The 19,404-nt window shown below is 40.5% G+C and overlaps 2 protein-coding genes across 5 annotated transcripts in view; one reads left to right on the top strand and one right to left on the bottom strand.

Moving 5' to 3' along the window:
* Nucleotides 1-19,404, bottom strand: part of SPATA6L (spermatogenesis associated 6 like) — a 159,227-nt gene that overhangs the window by 26,931 nt on the left and 112,892 nt on the right. The window lies entirely within an intron of this gene.
* Nucleotides 1-19,404, top strand: part of SLC1A1 (solute carrier family 1 member 1) — a 97,862-nt gene that overhangs the window by 51,879 nt on the left and 26,579 nt on the right. For 2 of the 3 annotated variants that reach the window (XM_019033775.4, XM_019033776.4), the window contains exon 2: nucleotides 2,521-2,661. The exons of the other annotated variant lie outside the window; for it this stretch is intronic. In XM_019033775.4, the coding sequence (XP_018889320.3) occupies nucleotides 2,521-2,661 (141 nt within the window). The remainder of the gene's footprint in view (nucleotides 1-2,520; nucleotides 2,662-19,404) is intronic. 3 annotated transcript variants of the gene reach the window in all.

Genomic DNA, 19,404 nt, shown 5'->3' with positions numbered 1-19,404 from the left:
TGTATTTGAGGGTCTCAGTGTGACATCTCTGAATATCCCAACTTCATTTCCAGCACTAGATTGGTATTTCTATTCTTCTTTTTAGAAAGGAAAGGAGAGGGGAGGGGAGGGGGAAAGGAAAAGGAAAGGGAGAGACACGGAGGGAGGAAGGAAGGAAGGAATATTGGAGTACAATTTGTGGCACTCAATTTCAAGAACAAGCTTGATAGAAAGTTGTAATTGCCAAATACAGTAACCTACTTGGGGTACATGTCACCTTTTATTGCTTTCAAGCTACTGTACCTGGCAACTCTTATTTCTCCCTTTAAAAAAATCCTGTATCTGGCTAAAGGCTGAAAAATAGCAAGTACATATCTTTCTAATGACCCTACATTAATTTAGCATAGAGATAATTAGAGGCGCAGTTAATCATTAGTAATATAAGCCCTGTGATTGGGGCACATGGGCTTCTCTTGCTATTCAATAGAGTCCTTGTGTGGCTAGTGTTTGAGCACAGACACATCTTTATTTTTTACATACTGAGCTTTCTTTGACATACAAGCCAAAAATTTACTTGAAGCAACCTGAATAGTATGAGAGAGAATATTTGTTTTTTAAAGTCCTGGGAATTACAGCGTATCCTTAGGGCATAATATAGGTATATTCATATAGAACAGCTGAACACAGGCAGTTAATAAAGCAGGAAGTGAGCACATCGTACTTTTTAAATTTACTTAAAATACTTTGAATTCTTGGTGTTCTTATCCATTCAAGAGTCTCTAACACTAGGGTTGTAAACTAGAAACCAAATAGCATTGATAATAGAGTTTTGTTTCATCTTTGTCTTAGCTACAATTTGGGAAATGTTTATGTTTGTTCCAAAAATGATTTAAAATTGTGTATTCACAATGCAGTAGTGTGTAAACACTACTGAATCACCAGAAATGCATCCAGTAGTGCATGCACAAAATAGAGATCAAGGCAAAGGTAGAATAGGGAAATAAAATTAAGCTAAGGATAAGGTTAGTATACAGAATGCATCTTGTGAGGTTCATCTATTTGGTCTACTAGTGGGCATGGGAAGGATGCCTGAATTTAAATGAAAATTCCAGTACTGATTATAATTCACATATTCTTTCATTGCCCTAGAGTTTCTAATTGTGCCCAAATGAGTCTTGGTATTCACAAACTAATTACTTGAGTTTTTAGGTTCACATATCCAGCGATATCCTCCTTGAATCTTTCTGCCACTTAGTCATTTTACTTCCAAGTATCATGACATCCAACAGAGGCTGATGAAGGAAAAAAGATGCAAAAGTCATCCCATTTATTTTTTTGCCTTAAAATAAGAGTGTGTATATTGGGAGAAGGAAAGGGTAAAGCAGTTAGATGTTGTTAGAAATACTTGGAAGAGAATAGAAATAAAAATTTGTGATTTTTAGTTATTAAAGTCATCATTAAATTGTGTTATCCATACAACTGAAGGATTTCAATATGGGCATCTTGTTAAGGAAAAGCTTTCAGAGAATGGTAACATTTCTTAATAGTGAACATGTCCCTACACTCACATAACTATAAGCCTTCATGTACAAGGTACTCAAAATCAGAAACTTTGTAAAAAGCCTTTTAATCAGATAAACCTGAATATATCATTATCTAGAAATAACTGAAAAGAGTGCAAAACATTAGAGAACAGTCATTTGATAATATGGTAAATAAATCAATAGGCTATTATATTCCTATTAAAATTATAAAAGTTGCATAAACAGGAAAGATTATACAAATATACCATAAAAAGTACTTATAATAAAAATATGAGAAAAATACAAACTGATATGTAAACTATAAAATATGTAAAATAGCCAAGCATGGTGGTTCACACCTGTAATCCCAGCACTTTGGGAAGTCGAGGTGGGCAGATCACTTGAGGCCAGGCGTTCAAGACCAGCCTGGGCAACCTAATGAAACCCTCTCAAAAAAAAAAAAAGAAAAAAATACAAAAATTAGCTGGACATGGTGGTGTGCATATAGTCCTAGCTACTCGGGAGGCTGAGGTGGGAGGATCGATTGAGCCTGGAAGGTTGAGGCTGCAGTGAGCCGAGATGGTACCACTGTACTCTAGGCTGGGTGACAGAGTGAGACCCTGTCTCGATAAAAATAATAAAATATGTAAAACATCTCTGCAGGTAGAAAAAGGTGGTGTGTGAATGCAAAAGAGTTATACTGGATTGACTAAGATGATTTTTTTTCTCACAGTATTCTTTGATATTTTGTCATAATAAGTGTCATTGATAGCGAAGAAATGACAACAAAGCTTTCATGTATAGAATACTTTTTACAGATTTACTGAATAATGTGTACTTTCTGTTCACTGTCTTTTAAAATATAATTTCAGTCTAGATTTTACAGACTCATGGGAAATGATCTAAACTATTTTTCTTGCCATTAAAATGTGCATTTGGGAGTATTTTTCCATAGACATAGATACAGGAGAACTCAATAATGTTCCTCTTCCTTCTTTCCAACTCTTGTTTTCCTTAGGCATTACCACAGGAGTCTTGGTTCGAGAACACAGCAATCTCTCAACTCTAGAGAAATTCTACTTTGCTTTTCCTGGAGAAATTCTAATGCGGATGCTGAAACTCATCATTTTGCCATTAATTATATCCAGCATGATTACAGGTACCTTGAGAAAACTGACGTTCTCTATATTAGTCCATTTTCATACTGCTGTAAAGAACTTCCTGAGACTAGGTAATTTATAAAGGAAAGAGGTTTAATTGACTCACAGTTCAGCCTGGACTCAGGCCTGGACTCAGAAGGCCTCAGGAAACTCACAATCATGGCGGAAAGCAAAGGGGAAGCAAGACAACCTCCTTCACAAGGTGGCAGGAAGGAGAAAGGCTGGGCGAAGTAGGAAGAGCCCGTTATAAAACCATAAGATCTCGTGAGAACTCACTCACTATCACGAGAACAGCATGGGAGAAACTGCCACTATGATTCAATTACCTCCACCTGGTCTCTCCCTTGACACGTGGGGATTATGGGGATTACAATTCAAGATGAGATTTGGGTGGGAACACAAAGCCTAACCATGTCATTCTCTATGATTATTTAAAAAGCTTTCACCTAAGTTGTTCTTTTCTAATTACGGGAAAAATTGAAATACATTAGATGTCTCTCTCTCTCTCTCTCTCTCTCTTTCTCTCTCCACCTCTCTCCACTTGGAATGTCTATATTTGCTTCTGTGGAAACATTTTACTGTTCTCAACATGGCATTGCTTTGTCATATGCTGTGCCTACAGCTCTGTCCACCACTGCTCAAATCTTCATTTGACCAGCATATGACGTCTTGGGAGGAAAATGTCATTTTCAAACATATAAACAAAACATTATCTGGGGCATGGGAAAAAAAAGCATATTTGGTCACTGAAATGTCAGCTAGTGTCCTCAGGAAAAATATAGTTGTCAATTTTGATCATGTTTTCACTCATTCACTCATTTATTTCCCAACTGCAGCTGTGCTGCCTCCAGCCTCTCAGCAGCTGCCTTCAGGGTCTCTGTACTCCTTACCCACTTTCTACTCAAACCCAGAACTTGCTATGTATCTGCCCTGCATATTTGCTGTGGGGACCAGCAGTCAAGTTCTGTGAGAAGGGTTTAAATATGGATGTGCACCATATTTGAAAAGCCTAGTATTTTTAAAACTTGTGACACAGTTGCATTTGGAAATGACTTTTCCCTTATTGATCATTACATTGCAGGGCTCCTTTGAAGAGGAAGCTTCCTTAGGTAGATAGAGATGAATTTGGTTTACAAAAATGTCATTTGTCTGGCTGTGATAAGTTTCTCCACATTGCACAGTTTCTTGTACTTAACTCTGGCAATTAGTAAAATGTGGCATGACAGTAGCTGGTGGTGTTAGATTGAAAATCAAGGTTTTATGTAAACATGCAATTAGAAGTTGTGACATGTCCCCTTCTAGAACATTTTTCTCCACTGCCACTGTAAAGGCCTGGGACTGGCCCTGGTAGAGTACTGGACATTGGTGGGGGCAAGGGAGGATGGGGGTCAGGATCTGCTGCATTCAGGGACTGCATTGCTTGAAGAGCTGTCACATTTGGCCTTTGAATTTCCCAAATGCCAAACTCGAATTAGACTAGAGTCCCTTGGGAGCTTTGTCCTTAAATGGTCTTGATGTTCTCGGCTTATGAGAAACCTAAAGAGAACATTTAATTATTTTTATGAATGTATTTAATTACGTTTGGAAATGCCTGGTTCCTTTTAACCCTAGCAACCTGATTGACACAGCAGCAGACCAATTATTTGTCCCATGTAATATTTATTTGTTTAAATTGTCATAAGCATTTAAAATTGGAAAGATTTCATGTAAATATCCAAATTTCTGGCTTTCTCTGAAAAAAAAAATGAAGATCTGGGAACACTGGCCCAGTATTTCCACCTATCAACAGTGGTCTGAAACCAAGAGACAACTACTCCATTTAGCTGGAGCAAATGCATTTGAGAATGCCATAGTCTCCACTACTCCCAATTGCCCAGTACTTTGTCCACTTCACTCTTACATTACCTGCCTGGCCGCCGTAAGGATGGCAGTTATAATCCCTTAGAATCTTCTCCATATCAAAGATTCTTTAAAAAAATTTTTTTAAACATGGGGTCTTGATATGTTGCCCAGGCTGGTCTCGAATTTCTAGGCTCAAGCAATCCACCCACCTCAACCTCCCAAAGTGCTGGGATTATGGGCATGAGCCACTGCATCCAGCCCAAGATTCCTAATTTTTTCTTGGGCTCCTTTGAGAATACAATGCAAACTTTGGACTTCCTTTCAAGAAAAATCTTCACAGTTGTACATATATACTATATTTTGCACGCAATTGCACAAGGTGCATAAACCACCTGATGAGCAATACTATTTAACTCATGTGTCTATGAGGGGAAGTATAGAAGATTGATCCAAATTATGCAGCAAACCCAAAACTCGAGGTAAAACAGGTTTTAGAAGAAAAGGTAAAAATACATGTATGAATATCTAATTCTGTAATATCAGATGTTTGAAAATACATGCCACTCTTGGCAGTCAATAACAAGTGAGTTTTGTTTTGGTTTGGTTTTTTTTCTGGGAAGTATAGCCTTTGGCCAGAAGCCAGAAACAGATACTTCCTCTAGTGAGATTTTTGCAGTCTGGATGTTTTGTGTGTTAGCTCAGCCTTGCAAATAATCTAGGAAAATAATTTACAACTCAGCATTCCACTGACATAGCCCAGCTACTTTTGAAGCTATAGCATGGGTCAAGTAGTTTCTCCACTTTTCCTCCACCAAACCCCCAGCAGCCAGTCAAGAACTAGAGGCAGCGAGCAAAACCACCACCCCATCTTTTGATTTGGAGCAATGAAATAGTCAAAGATTCAAGGGATACGAACAAAGCAGGGTGGGGACAATGATGGCATATCCATGTTTTAAATTGTCAGATTAGAGGGGAAAAGCAACAAGACTAGTGTTGGCACAGTTATAGGAAAATAAGTTCATTCATACACTTTCAGTTACCTAATAAATTGGAACAAACTTTCTGGAGAACAGTTTGGAGCATGTTCTGATCTCTTCACCCAGTAATTCTGTTTCTCAGAATTGATCATAAAGAAATAATCAGAGATATGTTCAAACTCCTAAGTACAAGGATATTCATGGTAGCATTTTTTTGTAATGGTGATAAATTATAAGCAACCTAAATGTATACAAATTTATATTGTATACATATGTATACAAATTTATATTGTATACATATGTATACAAATTTATCTTTTATACTATGTATACATAGTATACAAGTTTTCATACTAAGCAACTATTAAAAACTTGTCTTAGAATCATATTTAATTACATGTGGGAACATTCCCAATACAGTATAAAGTGGGAAAATAAAATTACACAACAGGATAGTGTATACAATCCAAATTTTATTAAAATGTATATACATTTTTAAAAGTTGTGATCAAAACCAAAAGGTTAACATCCAGAAAGTAAGAAAACATGATCTGTTGTGCTTTCTTTACATTTTCAACTGAACCTGTGTTTTTGTTTGGTTTGTATTTTTAATGAAAGAGATGGGGATGGAGTCTGCCCTGAGATCCTACAATTTTGCCTCTGGTTGCTTCTCTGCCCCATCTCTGCTCCCTTCCCCTGCCAGCTCAGTGCCACCTTTACCTGGTACACAGCTCCTTCCTCCAGACCCTGAAGTAGTCCTCAGCCTCCCTACCCAGAAGATTGCTGTGGAAAACACACAGGAAGGGCCATTTCACATTGCAAATGCCCTCATGAATCCAGCAGGCTGGTAGCTTAATGTATACAGTTATTAGGCCGAAGGAGGATGCAGGTGGGAAGCTGAGGAGGGTTGAATGAGTCCCCTAAGGATACGTAAATTAGAAGCAGAAACACAGCTAGAATTCAGACCCAAGATTAATAATCTGTGCTCCTGCATAAAGGAAACTCTCTTGCCAAACTAACAGGTAGAAAAAAAAATTCTGCCATCAAAGCCTCTGGTGAGATTAAAAAAATACTTTATAGCTTTTTTAAAAAACAGGAAGAACCCCTTTTTATGTGATGACAAGGTTAAGAAGTCAAATTTGCCAGGGAAATTTGAACATAGACTGGCTGTTAGATGGTATCAATAAATTGTTAATGATTTTGTTAGAGACGATGATGGCATATAGTTGTATAAGAAAATGTCCTTACTTTTTAAATGCATATGGAGTTATGAAATGACATAATGTCTCAAATTTACTTTAAAACAGAAAAAAAATGGCACAGTTGATATAAACTCAAGACATTTTCAGAGACAATCATTGTGGGTACCAATAGAATCCTACCGATAAATTACAGTGTGAAGAACATGCTCCTGCCATGCTGAGGAATATCTGTGTTTGGGGTCTGCTAACATTTAGGCTTGTAAGCCGTATTTATGTCAAAGCACCAGAGAAATAACAGGAAATAGCTTATGAATATGCCTGAGAATTGTGGCTCTGGAAAAATCCTGGTCCAGCCAGTGAGTTTAAATTCAGGTCACATTTTCTTTAATACTTCCCAAAATTAAATTATGATGATTGGAGCCTCCTATGACCGGCACAGGAACAGAACAGCACCTCCAGTCCCACTCCCAGAGGTCCCCTGAGCATCCTTCCCGGATGCTCATAACTTTGCTCAGGAAGAGGTTCCAGCTCTTCCACTTTAGCCTCTGCCACCCCCACCTGGGCCAGAAGCACTCCAGTGGGCACAGCTGCGCCTCCTGGTGTCTGCTGTGGCTGCCAGTACCCCGGTGACCTAAGGAGTTCCCCTCTTTGCTCCTCCATCCTAAGACAGGAGCAGAAGCTTAATTCTCCAAAGTGCAGCTGAGACCACACTTCTACTCAGGACATAATCTTTGCTAAAGGTAACCAAAAGCAGATGAAACACTAATGGTGACATCCAACCGCTCCCTGAAGGGGCTCCCAGGGTCCCTTAACAGGGATGCCCCTCTGCTTAGCTGCCAGCTTGCCTCCAGGAGGCTAGAGTTCATCTCTAAAGGTGTTCCAAGCTTTCCTGCACCCCAGATCCCAGAACCTGACACCAGGTTCTAAGAAGGAAAAATTCCACTATCACACAGGCCATCCTGTCCTGACCTGGAGTGACCTCTTCCTGGGATGTTTGCCATTGTGGAATATCCACTTCAGAGAAAACCCCCCTCATGGCCACAGGGGGATAGCCTTTCCTCGTGGACCCCATCAGGAGCCTTCCATAGACTCCATACCATAGTACCTGCTGGGTTATTGCAACCACCCTGCTTGTAGAACCTGGGAGTCTGTCCAGGTCAGGCTGGGCCAAGTCCATGACAGTTCCTGTGCACATTTCTTCCTCCAGAGCAAGGAGTTGCTCATTCCTAACCCTTCCTGTGATGTCGCAGCTCTGGATTTCCTATAAACGCCTGCTCAAACAAGGGCACACACAGCTCCTCAAGAAACAGCACCAGTTTGCAGCTCAGTGGATGTCAAGCCAAGCAGATATCAAGCCAAGAAAACTCCCTCCTTTCCCTCCTCTCTACCCCAGGCCACTGAGTGTGAGTCCTAGTACTGATTCTGCTTCCTGGACAAGTCACATTATTAAACACTAGACGTCAGGAGAAAATATTTGCGTTTTGTTTATCAATGACTTTCAGTTTCCACCAGACACTGGTTGGGTGATTGGATTTACAATTGAGGATCTTCTCCAGAGATAAATTTAACACTCTACCCTTGGAAGATTTTTTTGAAAAAAATGCTCCAGACTTTTAGATGATTGTTACTCCAGCTTTCATGTTAGGATTTCAAAATTTTTAGGGCTTGACCTCAACCATAGGATCAGAGGTTTTCTACTATTTTTTGTTGGGAAACGGTGGGAAGACAGGGTCTCATTCTATGGCCCAAGCTGGAATGCAGTGGTACCAGTATAGCTCACTGTAGTCTTGAACTCCTGGACTCAAGCCATCCTTCCACCTAAGCCTTCCTAGTGGCTGGGACTACAGGTGGTGCACACCACCATGCCTGGCTAATTCTTACTTTTGTAGCGATAGGGTCTTGATATATTGCCAGGGCTGGTCTCAAACTTCTGACCTCAAGTGAGCCTCCCACCTTGGCTTCCCAAACTGCTGTGATTACAGGAATGAGCCACCACACCTGCCCTACTTTTTAACCAAGTAAAAAAGTTTAAAGCCTTATAAAAGCTTAGGTATATTCAGTATTTATTAAACAACAGCCAGATGTAGAATGCATATGTGAGTTGGTTGCCTTTCAAGCAAGGTTTTTCTATAAAGGGCCCAACAGTAAATATTCTAGGTTTTACAGGCCCTGTGTATTTTGCCCAACTACCCAGCTCTGTTTGTCATGGGAAAGCAGCCACAGACCGTATGTAAATGATTGAGGGTGACTGTGTGCCAATGAAACATTCATTTACAAAAACAGGAGGCCAGCCAGGAGCTGACCCCTGCCCAGCTAGACTCTGACACTCCAGATGCAATCTAGTTGAGGCTGAATCCAGGTACCGAAATAAACTACCACATCAGGCAATGAGTATGAATGCACTGAAGAGACTGAAGAATAGAGGATGAGCAGAATAAAGTGCAGTTGGTGATAGTTTTAGAGCACCTTATTTGTAAACTCAGGCTTTACAGCAGATGACACACTTAAATCTTTGGGGCTGAGGAAGGCTTTTTTTTAAAGGCTATGTATTCATTTACTCAGAGGCAGCTGTGTATCTGGAAACAATCCCACATCCTCCTATGAAAAGAACCATGCCACGTGCCTCCCCGAGACAAGGTTCAGTTTTATTCAGCTAACATTTGTTAACTCCAGCTGCATGAAAACAGACTAACAGAAAACCACGTATAAGAGGGTGAGGCCCTACTACTCACATGGTCATGCAGCTGAGGTCATCTGATAGTCAGGTCCAGGAGTCCCTCGTTAGCAAGAATTGTAAGACTTGAAGACGCATATCACTTTGTTGTACAACTTGCTATTAAATACAAACTACTGTTCATAAACATAGGTGGCTAAGAGCATTTAATGTCAATTTTAGCTATGGGGGAGGAGTATGCATTCTTTTCTTGAAACTTTGGTGGTCCATTATACACTTTAGTTTCTATGAAAATTGCCATTCAAGGTGGTTTATAAACTTAAAACTCCAGGCAGGAAGACAAGGTTGTTGCCTAAGATTGTACAGTCTGAGAGTGAACTTTTTGCCTCATTTGCAACATCTGGAACCAGTGGGCTCTTCATGCACTTTAAGTGCTCATTTCCCAAGATTATCAAGAAATTTGTGTTGAGTTAGAATACAGCTGTTGAAGCCAAAGGACTTATTGTATCAATTTGATTTCTGAAATGCCTGGCCTCCAAAGACAAAATGACCACATAGTGTATAAGGAAGAGCTCCCATAATGAACATGTCATTTGCAAGTAATAAAATGAATAGTGGCAAGAGATAAATATGCCCTGCTTTAGTCTTTCCTGAGACAGTGAAGCCCAGAGAATCAACCATGCATGAGCCTTCTTTCTGACTAAACAGGTACTAGACTTGTTCATAGCTCTGTTCAGCTGTAAGATAATCTGATTTTATTACTTAAAAAGGGATTCTAAAGACCTTCTATATATTGGAGGCATGGACCTGGAAGACCATTCGTTCATTTATTTATTTATTCATTCCATCTTTAATGAGCCAGGCTCTGCTAGACACACAAGGTGTAAAATTAAGTCTTATCTCAGCAAGAAAGAGTACATTACAATGCGGTGTGATAAGCACTTTCTGGGAATGAGGTCAGTGCAGGGGACATTGGAAGCAGCCATTTTGAAGGAAGCATAGAAATCAAGTGAAAGGAAGAGGGTGGGTATTCCAGGCAAGAGAAAATAGCATCTTTGTCCTCCCAAAATAGCATCTTGGGAGGACAGTGAGACTTGAAGTGCAATGCTGGAAACGTGGGCAAGAGGAATGGGATGGAACGGGTGAGCACAAGGGTTTATTGGCCTCGTGTGCCTTGCCAAGGGGACTGGACTTGAGCCTGCAGGCGAGGGAAGCAATTCTAGCAGTGACTCCCACCTGTGCCATTCTCTACAGAGGGACACCTGAACAAGTATCCATCCTAGAGGGGCAGGAGAGTCCAGTGGTTAAGAGTACAGACAGGAGCCACACTGCCTGGGTTTGAATCTGGTTCTGCCATGGATTAGCTGTGAAACCTTGGATTTTACTTAACTTGTCCTCAGCTTTAAAATATGGATAATAATAATGTTTCGTAGAACATCTAGAATGCTATACAATTCTTTTACTTACTCTTTTTTGTCTGAGACCTTCAGAAGTTCCTATAAAGTACCTGAACTGGCAGCAGAATCTACAGGGCCAATATTAGAATTGAGCTACGCAGATATGAACACACTGAATGCATTCATTCTGGAAATGAGAACAATATAAAAAGACTTGCTCTGCCATCAGTTTGTAAAGTTCACCAGCATGTAAGAAGCTTTTGCCTAGAAGTCTGAGATACCAATTTTATGGATAAAGAGAAGCAAAGAGACAGCTCAGTCATATTTAGGTTGTGGCAAAAACCCAGAAAAGTATCACTGAGCCATTAGCTAGCTGCTGCTGTCAGAGCATTCATATGGACTTTGGAAAAGAACAGTTGAGTTCCTCAGATTCTTTGGGGTATATTTAATGCTTTTACTGGACAATAAATTCAGGGAGTCAAAAAGCTCATGGAGTCTTCTGAAAAACTGGTCCTAACTACAAATACCACTGTGTTCCATAGTAATGAAAAAAATGTTAAAACAGCTCCTGGACTGCTGAAACCAGGACACAGCCCACCACTTCTTTTTTTTTTTTTTTTTTTTTTTTTGACAGAGTCTCACTCTGTTGCCCAGGCTGGAGTGCAGTGGTGCGATCTCAGCTCACTTGCAACCTCCACCTCCTGGGTTCAAGCGATTCTCCTGCCTCAGCCTCCCAAGTAGCTGCGACTATAGGTGTGTGCCACCACCACCGGCTAATTTTTGTATTTTTAGTAGAGATGAGTTTCGCCATGTTGGCCAGGCTGGTCTTGAACTCCTGACCTCAAGTAATCCACTTGCCTCAGCCTCCCAAAGCGCTGGGATTACAGGCATGAACCACTGCACCTGGAGAGCCCACTGCTTCTTGATGCATGTTTTGAACTTCAAATGTGGACCAGCTGACAGAGGCTTCGAGGGGACCTTTAGCTGATTCTGCTCAAGGACCAGTTTATTTTGTTAACATCACCAAATAGCCTAGAGTGGTGATATTACCTATTTTAAGAGAGTTCTTAATGTCTCTAAGAAAAGTAGATGTCATAGGTGATGCATGCACAGAAAGATTTTGCATGCTCCTCTTTGCCTCTTCCTTTCCCTTTGAACATCCAGGGAGTACTAATCAAGGCTGCAGAGATTTCCCTATGCCCTGGATTAACAAAGTAAGATCATATCCTGCCTTGTTTTCTCTGGGGAATAAAAGAAACATTTTGGAATTTAAAAATCATGAACCTGTTTATTTAATCCTCATAGCAGCCCCATGAAGTCATCAAGTAGGTGGGACCTTAACTCCATCTTTAGAGATTAGGAAACAGGAGGTTGAAGACAGATTAAGCCACTTTTTCAAGATCACACAGATCATAAGGGCAGCAGCTGGAACTGGCAAGTTTTGTTCTGGCAACACTCTGCTGCCAAGGGGCCAGAGCCTGGGAGAGGGATCCAGGGCAGTCAGCCATACTTAAATAACTGTTATTCATTCAATCAGCATGTTTACTGAGCATCTCCTATGTGCTGGGCACTGAGTATACATTCGTGAACAAGCAGATAGCTAGGTCTCCTGCCTTCATGGAGCTTAAAACCTAGCAAGAAAGAGATATAAAATAATGAACCAATGATAAAAATTGTTGAGATGTGATATGCACAGGATGCCAAGCAAGGAAATCAGGACACCCTGGTTTAGGGTGGATAATCAGGGAAGGATTCTGAGGAAAGGACTTAAAAGCCAAATGAAGAGTGAGGAAGAGCGCTCCAGGCAGAGGGAAGGGCCTGTGCAAAGGCCTTGGGGTGGGAAGGAGCTTGGTCTGTTCCAGAAGAGGCTGGAGGAGGGGATGAGACAGGAAGATGGCACAAACAGGGGCTGGAGAGGCAGGCAGGTGCCTCCCCTGCAAGGCCTGTTGGCCAAGGTAAGGATTTTTTCTTTTTATCTTCAGTGCCATTGAAGGGTTATCCTGATGTATAAAATCACCTGATTTATGTTTTTAAAAGATCTCTTTAGTGACTGTGTAATGAAGGAATGAATGAGGGAGGGAATGAATGAATCAGTTAATGCTTGTTGAATGCCTTCCATCTGCTCAGTGATGCACATCATCTTTATCATTTATTCAGTAATCATGGAGGCTATTTATTAAGAACACACTGTGTTCTGGGCACTGTACTAGGCCTGTTATGGACATTATTTCTAATCCTCACAACAGCTACGCAAGCTGAGGTTGTTCACTTTGTTCCTCACAATTAACCTAAAGGCAATAGAGGCATTTCAGATCCTCCAATTTATAGATGGAGAAGCTGAGTCTGGGAGGAGGCTGGGATTTGAGCCCAGTCTGTCCCACCAAAGCCCATGCCTTCTCTCTGCACAGGTGGCCTCTCTGCCGGTGACAGAGACAGGAGTCATCCACATGGCGAGTTTTAACTCCTATGCAACAATGAGTTTCTTGGATGTGGTGTCCACTTATAATGGCATAACACCACCAAATGCCAGACCTAAAAGAACTTCCAATAAGGGGTTGAATTTTGATACCTTAACAGCAATGTGGAGAGATTGTCACGAAAGCTTTGTTCTCAGTGGGTGGTTGCTTAATCAGAGAGCTCTAGGAGGAGTCTTTTGCCCTCAGATGTTTATTTTTAAAACATGCTATTGTTTAGCCAGGCAACTGCTTCCTTTGGAGTGTTTTTGTAAAAAGTTCAGATGATTACTGCTTTGGCTGGGAGCCAACACCCTTGCTCATCAGAGCCTTCTCCTGAGGTGAAAAAAGCAAATAAATGCCTTTACCTAAAATAAAGAGCTAGCAGGTGCCCCTGACTTCCAAGGACAACCGGGGATTTTATCCCTGTTTCTAGGCCACAGCCGAGCCTCAAAACTGTCCCAGGTTCTAACGGATAACCCTGGGTTCACAGGGAACTGGAATTGTGCTCTTCTTTTTCTGCCCAATTCAGGTGCCACCTGTTCCATCAAGCCTCTCCTGGTCATCTCAATCTGGTGACAGCTCAGGCTCCTCTGAAAGCCCACAGTAACTAGTCTCCGCACCAGGGCTTCACAAAACATCTAGTTTTTAAACTGGATGGAGCAAATCCAGTTGTAAAATTTCTGATCTGTTACAGATCAATAACCTTCGTAAACTATAGTTAGAGCAAATTACTAGAAAAGTTATATTAAAAATAGACATACAAAATACTAGCCCTAATTTTTTTTTTTTTTTTTTTGAGATGGAGTTTCACTCCTGTTGCCCAGGCTGAAGTGTAGTGGCATGATATCGGCTCACTGTAACCTCCACCTCCCAGGTTCAAGAGATTCTCCTACCTCAGCCTCCTGAGTAGCTGGGATTGCAGGTGCACACCACCACACCCAGCAAATTTGTGTGTGTGTGTGGTTTTGTTTTTGTTTTTGTTTTTGTTTTGTTTTTTTAAGTAGAGATGGGGTTTCACCATGTTGGCCAGGCTGGTCTCAAACTCCTGACCTCAGGTGATCCACCTGCCTGGGCCTCCCAAAGTGCTGGGATTACAGGCGTGAGCCACTACGTCCCGCCCCTATCTTTTATTATTACATTCAACAGAAATAAAGTTACTGTCCAATTACTATAAACATTTTAAACACTCACTGTTGATTTCTGTGCAGATGCCATCACACCTGCTTAGTTCCCTCTCATTTATCACCTCCTATAGGACAGCTTTCAACTCCCAGGAGAAACGAGTTCTGATAGTGAACTGTAAAGAGAGGGGGTCCTTTAGACCTCGCCAGCCACCAAAGATGGCCTGAGAGCAAGAAACCCGGGTGTCCATTGAGAATAAAAACTCAGAACTAAAGGGCAAATGAGGTTTTACTTGTTTGGGACTAAGTTGGGCCTGATCTTCGACGTCAACGCCAGTTAAGAGTCTAATGCGATTAAGAAAATGTGGCACATATACACCATGGAATGCTATGCAGCCATAAAAAATGATGAGTTCATGTCCTTTGTAGGGACATGGATGAAATTGGAAAACATCATTCTCAGTAAACTATCGCAAGAACAAAAAACCAAACACCGCATATTCTCACTCATAGGTGGGAATTGAACAATGAGATCACATGGACACAGGAAGGGGAACATCACACTCTGGGGACTGTTGTGGGGTGGGGGGAGGGGGGAGGGATAGCATTGGGAGATATACCTAATGCTAGATGACGAGTTAGTGGGTGCAGCGTACCAGCATGGCACATGTATACACATGTAACTAACCTGCACAATGTGCACATGTACCCTAAAACTTAAAGTATAATAAAAAAAAGAAAAAATTAAAAAAAAAGAACTATATTCATAATGTTTTTTTAAGAAAAAAAGACAATGTAAAACATTTAAAAAAAAAAAGAGTCTAATGCCTGGATTCTCATTCTCACAGTCAACATTCATTGAGCTAGACCACAAGTTCTCACCAAGACAATATCGTCCCCAAGGCAGCAAAAGTGGTTTTTATTTGGTGGTGTTGAGTTGGGGGAGAAAATCTTACTCTTTTTACATAAAAAACCACATGTATCATTTACTATATAACCAGATATACAGTTTGTGGTTTTAGAATTTCAGAGGGGTGGTGATTAGGAAAACGGCTTTGGGGGGTGGGTTTGCACAACAATAACAACAATAAAACAAGGTTGAAAAAGACTGAGATGTTACATGTGTTCCCCTGTGGAGTCTTTTATGGCTGAAAAGTGTTCTTGTTGGCTGCCCTGGGAACCAAACTAAACCACCATGTATAAGTGGTTTCTAAGGAGACTACCTGCTGATGTCCAAGTTTCGGACCCAGAAATGGATCTTTGAAATGGGGTCATTTGTAAGGAGAGGATTACTTGCAAAAATGCAGCTCTTTCTGTCATGTGGAAAGCTTCAATTACAAACATTCGTAGAGCACCTTATTTAAGGCACTGGGGGCCCAGTGAAGAATAAGCTTCAGGCCTTACAGCCATATGATCAGTGCAGTGATGGAACTACGTGCCAGGAGATTTGGGCTTAGCATCTTCCTTTCCCCTGCCCATGCTTGCAAGGCAAAGAGCTTTTCCTGAATTTGATAATGGAGTTAAGCTATAGTTTGTTCATTCAACATTGTCGAGCACCCACTAAATGCTAAACACTGGTAGGGTCTAGAGAGATTGGGCTGTCCAATATGATAGCCATTAGCCACGTGTGGCTACTTAAATTGAGATTAATTAAAATTGGCCAGGTGTGGTGGCTCACACCAATAATCCTAGCAATTTGGGAGGCCAAGGTGGTAGGATCGCTGGAGCTCAGGAGTTCAAGACCAGCCTGGGTAACATAGTGAGACCTCATTTCTAAAATTAAAACAAAAAAATTAAAATAGATTAATTAAAGTGAAAACTCAGTTTGTCAGTCACACTAGCCACTTTCCAAGTGCTTGCTAGCCATATGCACTTTGTGGCTACTGCAGGGGACAGCACAAAAACAGAACATTTCTATCATCAGGAAGCTCTACTGGGCAGCGCTAGTCTAGAATTTTGTAGCACATGGATAGAGCCAATATGGAATAGTGGTTAAGAATATGGCCTTTGAGGTAAAATGTAGATTGGGATCCCAGCTCTACCACTCACCTTACCAGCTTTATGATCGTATGGTACTTAGCCTTTTTGAGCTATAGTTTTGTCCTCTGTAAAATGGAGGTAATAATGCCCGCCTCCTTGGGTTGTAATGAGAATTAAAGATGATGCATTAACATGCAGTCAATATAGTGTTTATTGTCATCATTATTATTTGCATTATAATTATCATCCTCATCATTATTGACATTACTCGCAGATGGGGTGTTTACAACCATCCAGACAGATATTTTATGGTCATTAAGTTCTGTAATGTTCCTATTTATAGAGGTTTTCAAAGATTAGGCTGTTTCTCTGTATCTGTTCTCTCCCTCTATGGTGGTCACCACCCTTATCCCCAACAATGCATTATAAATCATCCAAGAGCCTGGACTTGGGGGCCAGCTCTGCCCCCATGTTGATGACTAGAGAGGTAGAGGGTAACTATACAGTGGTAACTATACAGAGGTAGAGGTAACTATACAGTGTAGAGAAGTATAATCATTGATTTGTGTAAATATCTGATATATCCGGGAAATTGGTAGGATGGAGGTGGATTAGAGGAATGGGAAACAAAGACCCGTGCTGAAAGTTACTACAAGATAGTTGCTGTGCTCCAGGACAGAGGGGAAATTGGATGACTACTTGGGGATGTATTTGTTTAAGATATTTTCACCAAGATCTCATTATTATCAAGCCTTTTATTGCCAGCTGAGTCCTGGAGTACAAGCAGAGGCACCAGCCCATGGCCAAATCATTAAGACAAATTAAGACATATTAACATATGGCTGGGAACAATTATCCACATAGATTTAATTTGTTTCACTGCTGGAAGAAAATCCTGAGAGAGTACCAAACACATCCCCGAGAACAGCTCTGTAACTACTCTGTGACTCTCACTTGTCAGCACTTTAGGGGCTGGAATCTGCTTAAACTGGACATCTACCAAAGAAGGACGATATATCTGAAAATAGATCCCATACTAGGGCTACAGATGAGTTACTTGGAGTCTGTTAAGGTGGTGATTCTTTTTGTTTCTTTTTAACCTATGAATCTTAGAAATAATTATTACAGTTATCAAAACAATATACCGAGCTCTAAAATGAAATAGGCACATATTTTATAATCATATAATATACTTAGCAAACTTACATATTTGTATTATGATTTGCTCTTTCTTTAAGAGACCTAAACTAAATATGAGATAGTGAACTTGTTTCTGAATTTTGGCCTTCAATCTCTCTTGACTTTTTTGTTGTTGCTGTTGTCCCTTGCCTAATTGTTATCTTTCATTGTCTTACTGTGAGGAAAAGAAAGACTCAACACAGCAAACTGCATTTTTCTCAAATCGAATAGAATCTATCATCAAGATTATTCTAGAATGTGACTATTACAGTATGCCCATTATATGGCAATTGCATAATCTTTTCTCAGAGGTTGATGAATGGCGCCTTAACAACATCCTGGGGTAGCTGCTACAGAGGCCAGAGCACCTTTTCTCAAAATATTAACTTCCAAAGGAGCAATCAACAGCCAGAGAAATGGTGTGTTTAGAGTGAGAAATGACTTGTTCTGTCATCATAATGGTGATCACTTCCTTGCAGATTTTCTTCCTGTACATCAAATATGTATGATTACATATGAGAAGCATAATCCCCCAGTCACTTAAAAAAAATGGATAGGCCTTTTAGTGTGGGAAATGAACATAAAAGTTACCTGTGCATGCTGATAGCCATACAGGTTTACTGCCTTTCCCTTGGGGTTGCCTTGTGACAGCCTCTTCCTTTTTCCTGCTACCCTGTACCTTAGGCTTTGCAAATGGTTATGGGACAACTCATGTGTGTTGAATATGCAAAATCATTTTCTATAATGCTCCTTTGACTCAAAATATGACCCTCATTTTGGAAATCAGGCTGGGTAGTGTCTGAAACCTCCAATGACAGCTTGCCGAAAGACGATTCAGTTGTTTCTCAACTTGGCCCATTCCCCACGTCCAAGTCCAGTTGGAGAACGGCTTTTGACTCCATTTATATGAGCATCTTTGATAGAGGGCAAAGGTTTCTGGCAAGGAGGGATGCCTGCCTTCCACCTCTAATCCAGCTGTCCTTGACACTCCAGACAGCCCTTTCAAATCTGGGCAACACTTAGTCATCTTACTGGTAGCCAAGGACCATTTGAAGTGAGATCTAACAATATGATCGTAAGTCTCTGACATTACCTGTGCCCTGGGAAATTATTTATTAATATCTTTCCTCTTTCAAATAGAAATTTTAAAATGTCTCACAATAAAAGCTATACACAATAAGGTTGTTTACACAGAAGCAATTTGAAAATCATGAAAAGAGGAAGGAAACACACTAACCAGAATGGATAATGACATTACTGTGAATGTGGCCCCAGGACCATTTAAAGATCCAGCAATAAGTAGATCATTAAATACATTCTGGTACAGCCACATGACAGATTATTGAGCCATTAAAATTATCCTCAGGGTGAGTTTGTAACAATGTGGGAAAATGCTTACAACTACAATATTAAGAAGAAGAGAGAGGGTTAAAAACTATAAAATTCTCTCAGCTGTTTACAAAAAATTGAGAAAAATATTAGAAGAAAATCACCAGAATATTAACTTGGTTGATGAGATGATGTGATTTTTGTTGTCATCTTTACCTTTTCTCCTTTTTCAGATAGTTGTAATGAATATATATTACTTTTATAATTGTATATAAACATTATTTTTTCCAGTTGAGCCTAAGCTTCCTGACAGAAAAGGCAGAAAGGAAAACTATCATGAGTTACATGATTCTCAAGTGTTAAAAAAAAAAAAAAAATCTCAGGCAGGGCATGATGACTCACACCTGTAATCCCAGCACTTTGGGAGGCCAAGGTTGCAGATCACCTGAGGTCAAGAGTTCGAGACAAGCCTGGCCAACATGGTGAAACCTCATCTCTACTAACAATACAAAAATTAGCTGAGTGTGGTGGTGTGCACCTGTAATCCCAGCTACTCGGGAAGCTGAGGCAGGAGAATCGCTTGAA

This window comes from Gorilla gorilla, chromosome 13 (genome assembly GCF_029281585.2).
Source record: "Gorilla gorilla gorilla isolate KB3781 chromosome 13, NHGRI_mGorGor1-v2.1_pri, whole genome shotgun sequence".
NCBI classification, from domain to species: Eukaryota; Metazoa; Chordata; class Mammalia; order Primates; family Hominidae; genus Gorilla; species Gorilla gorilla.
The sequence above is the reverse complement of the archived record's forward strand: the minus strand, read 5'-3'. Positions and strand labels throughout refer to the sequence as shown.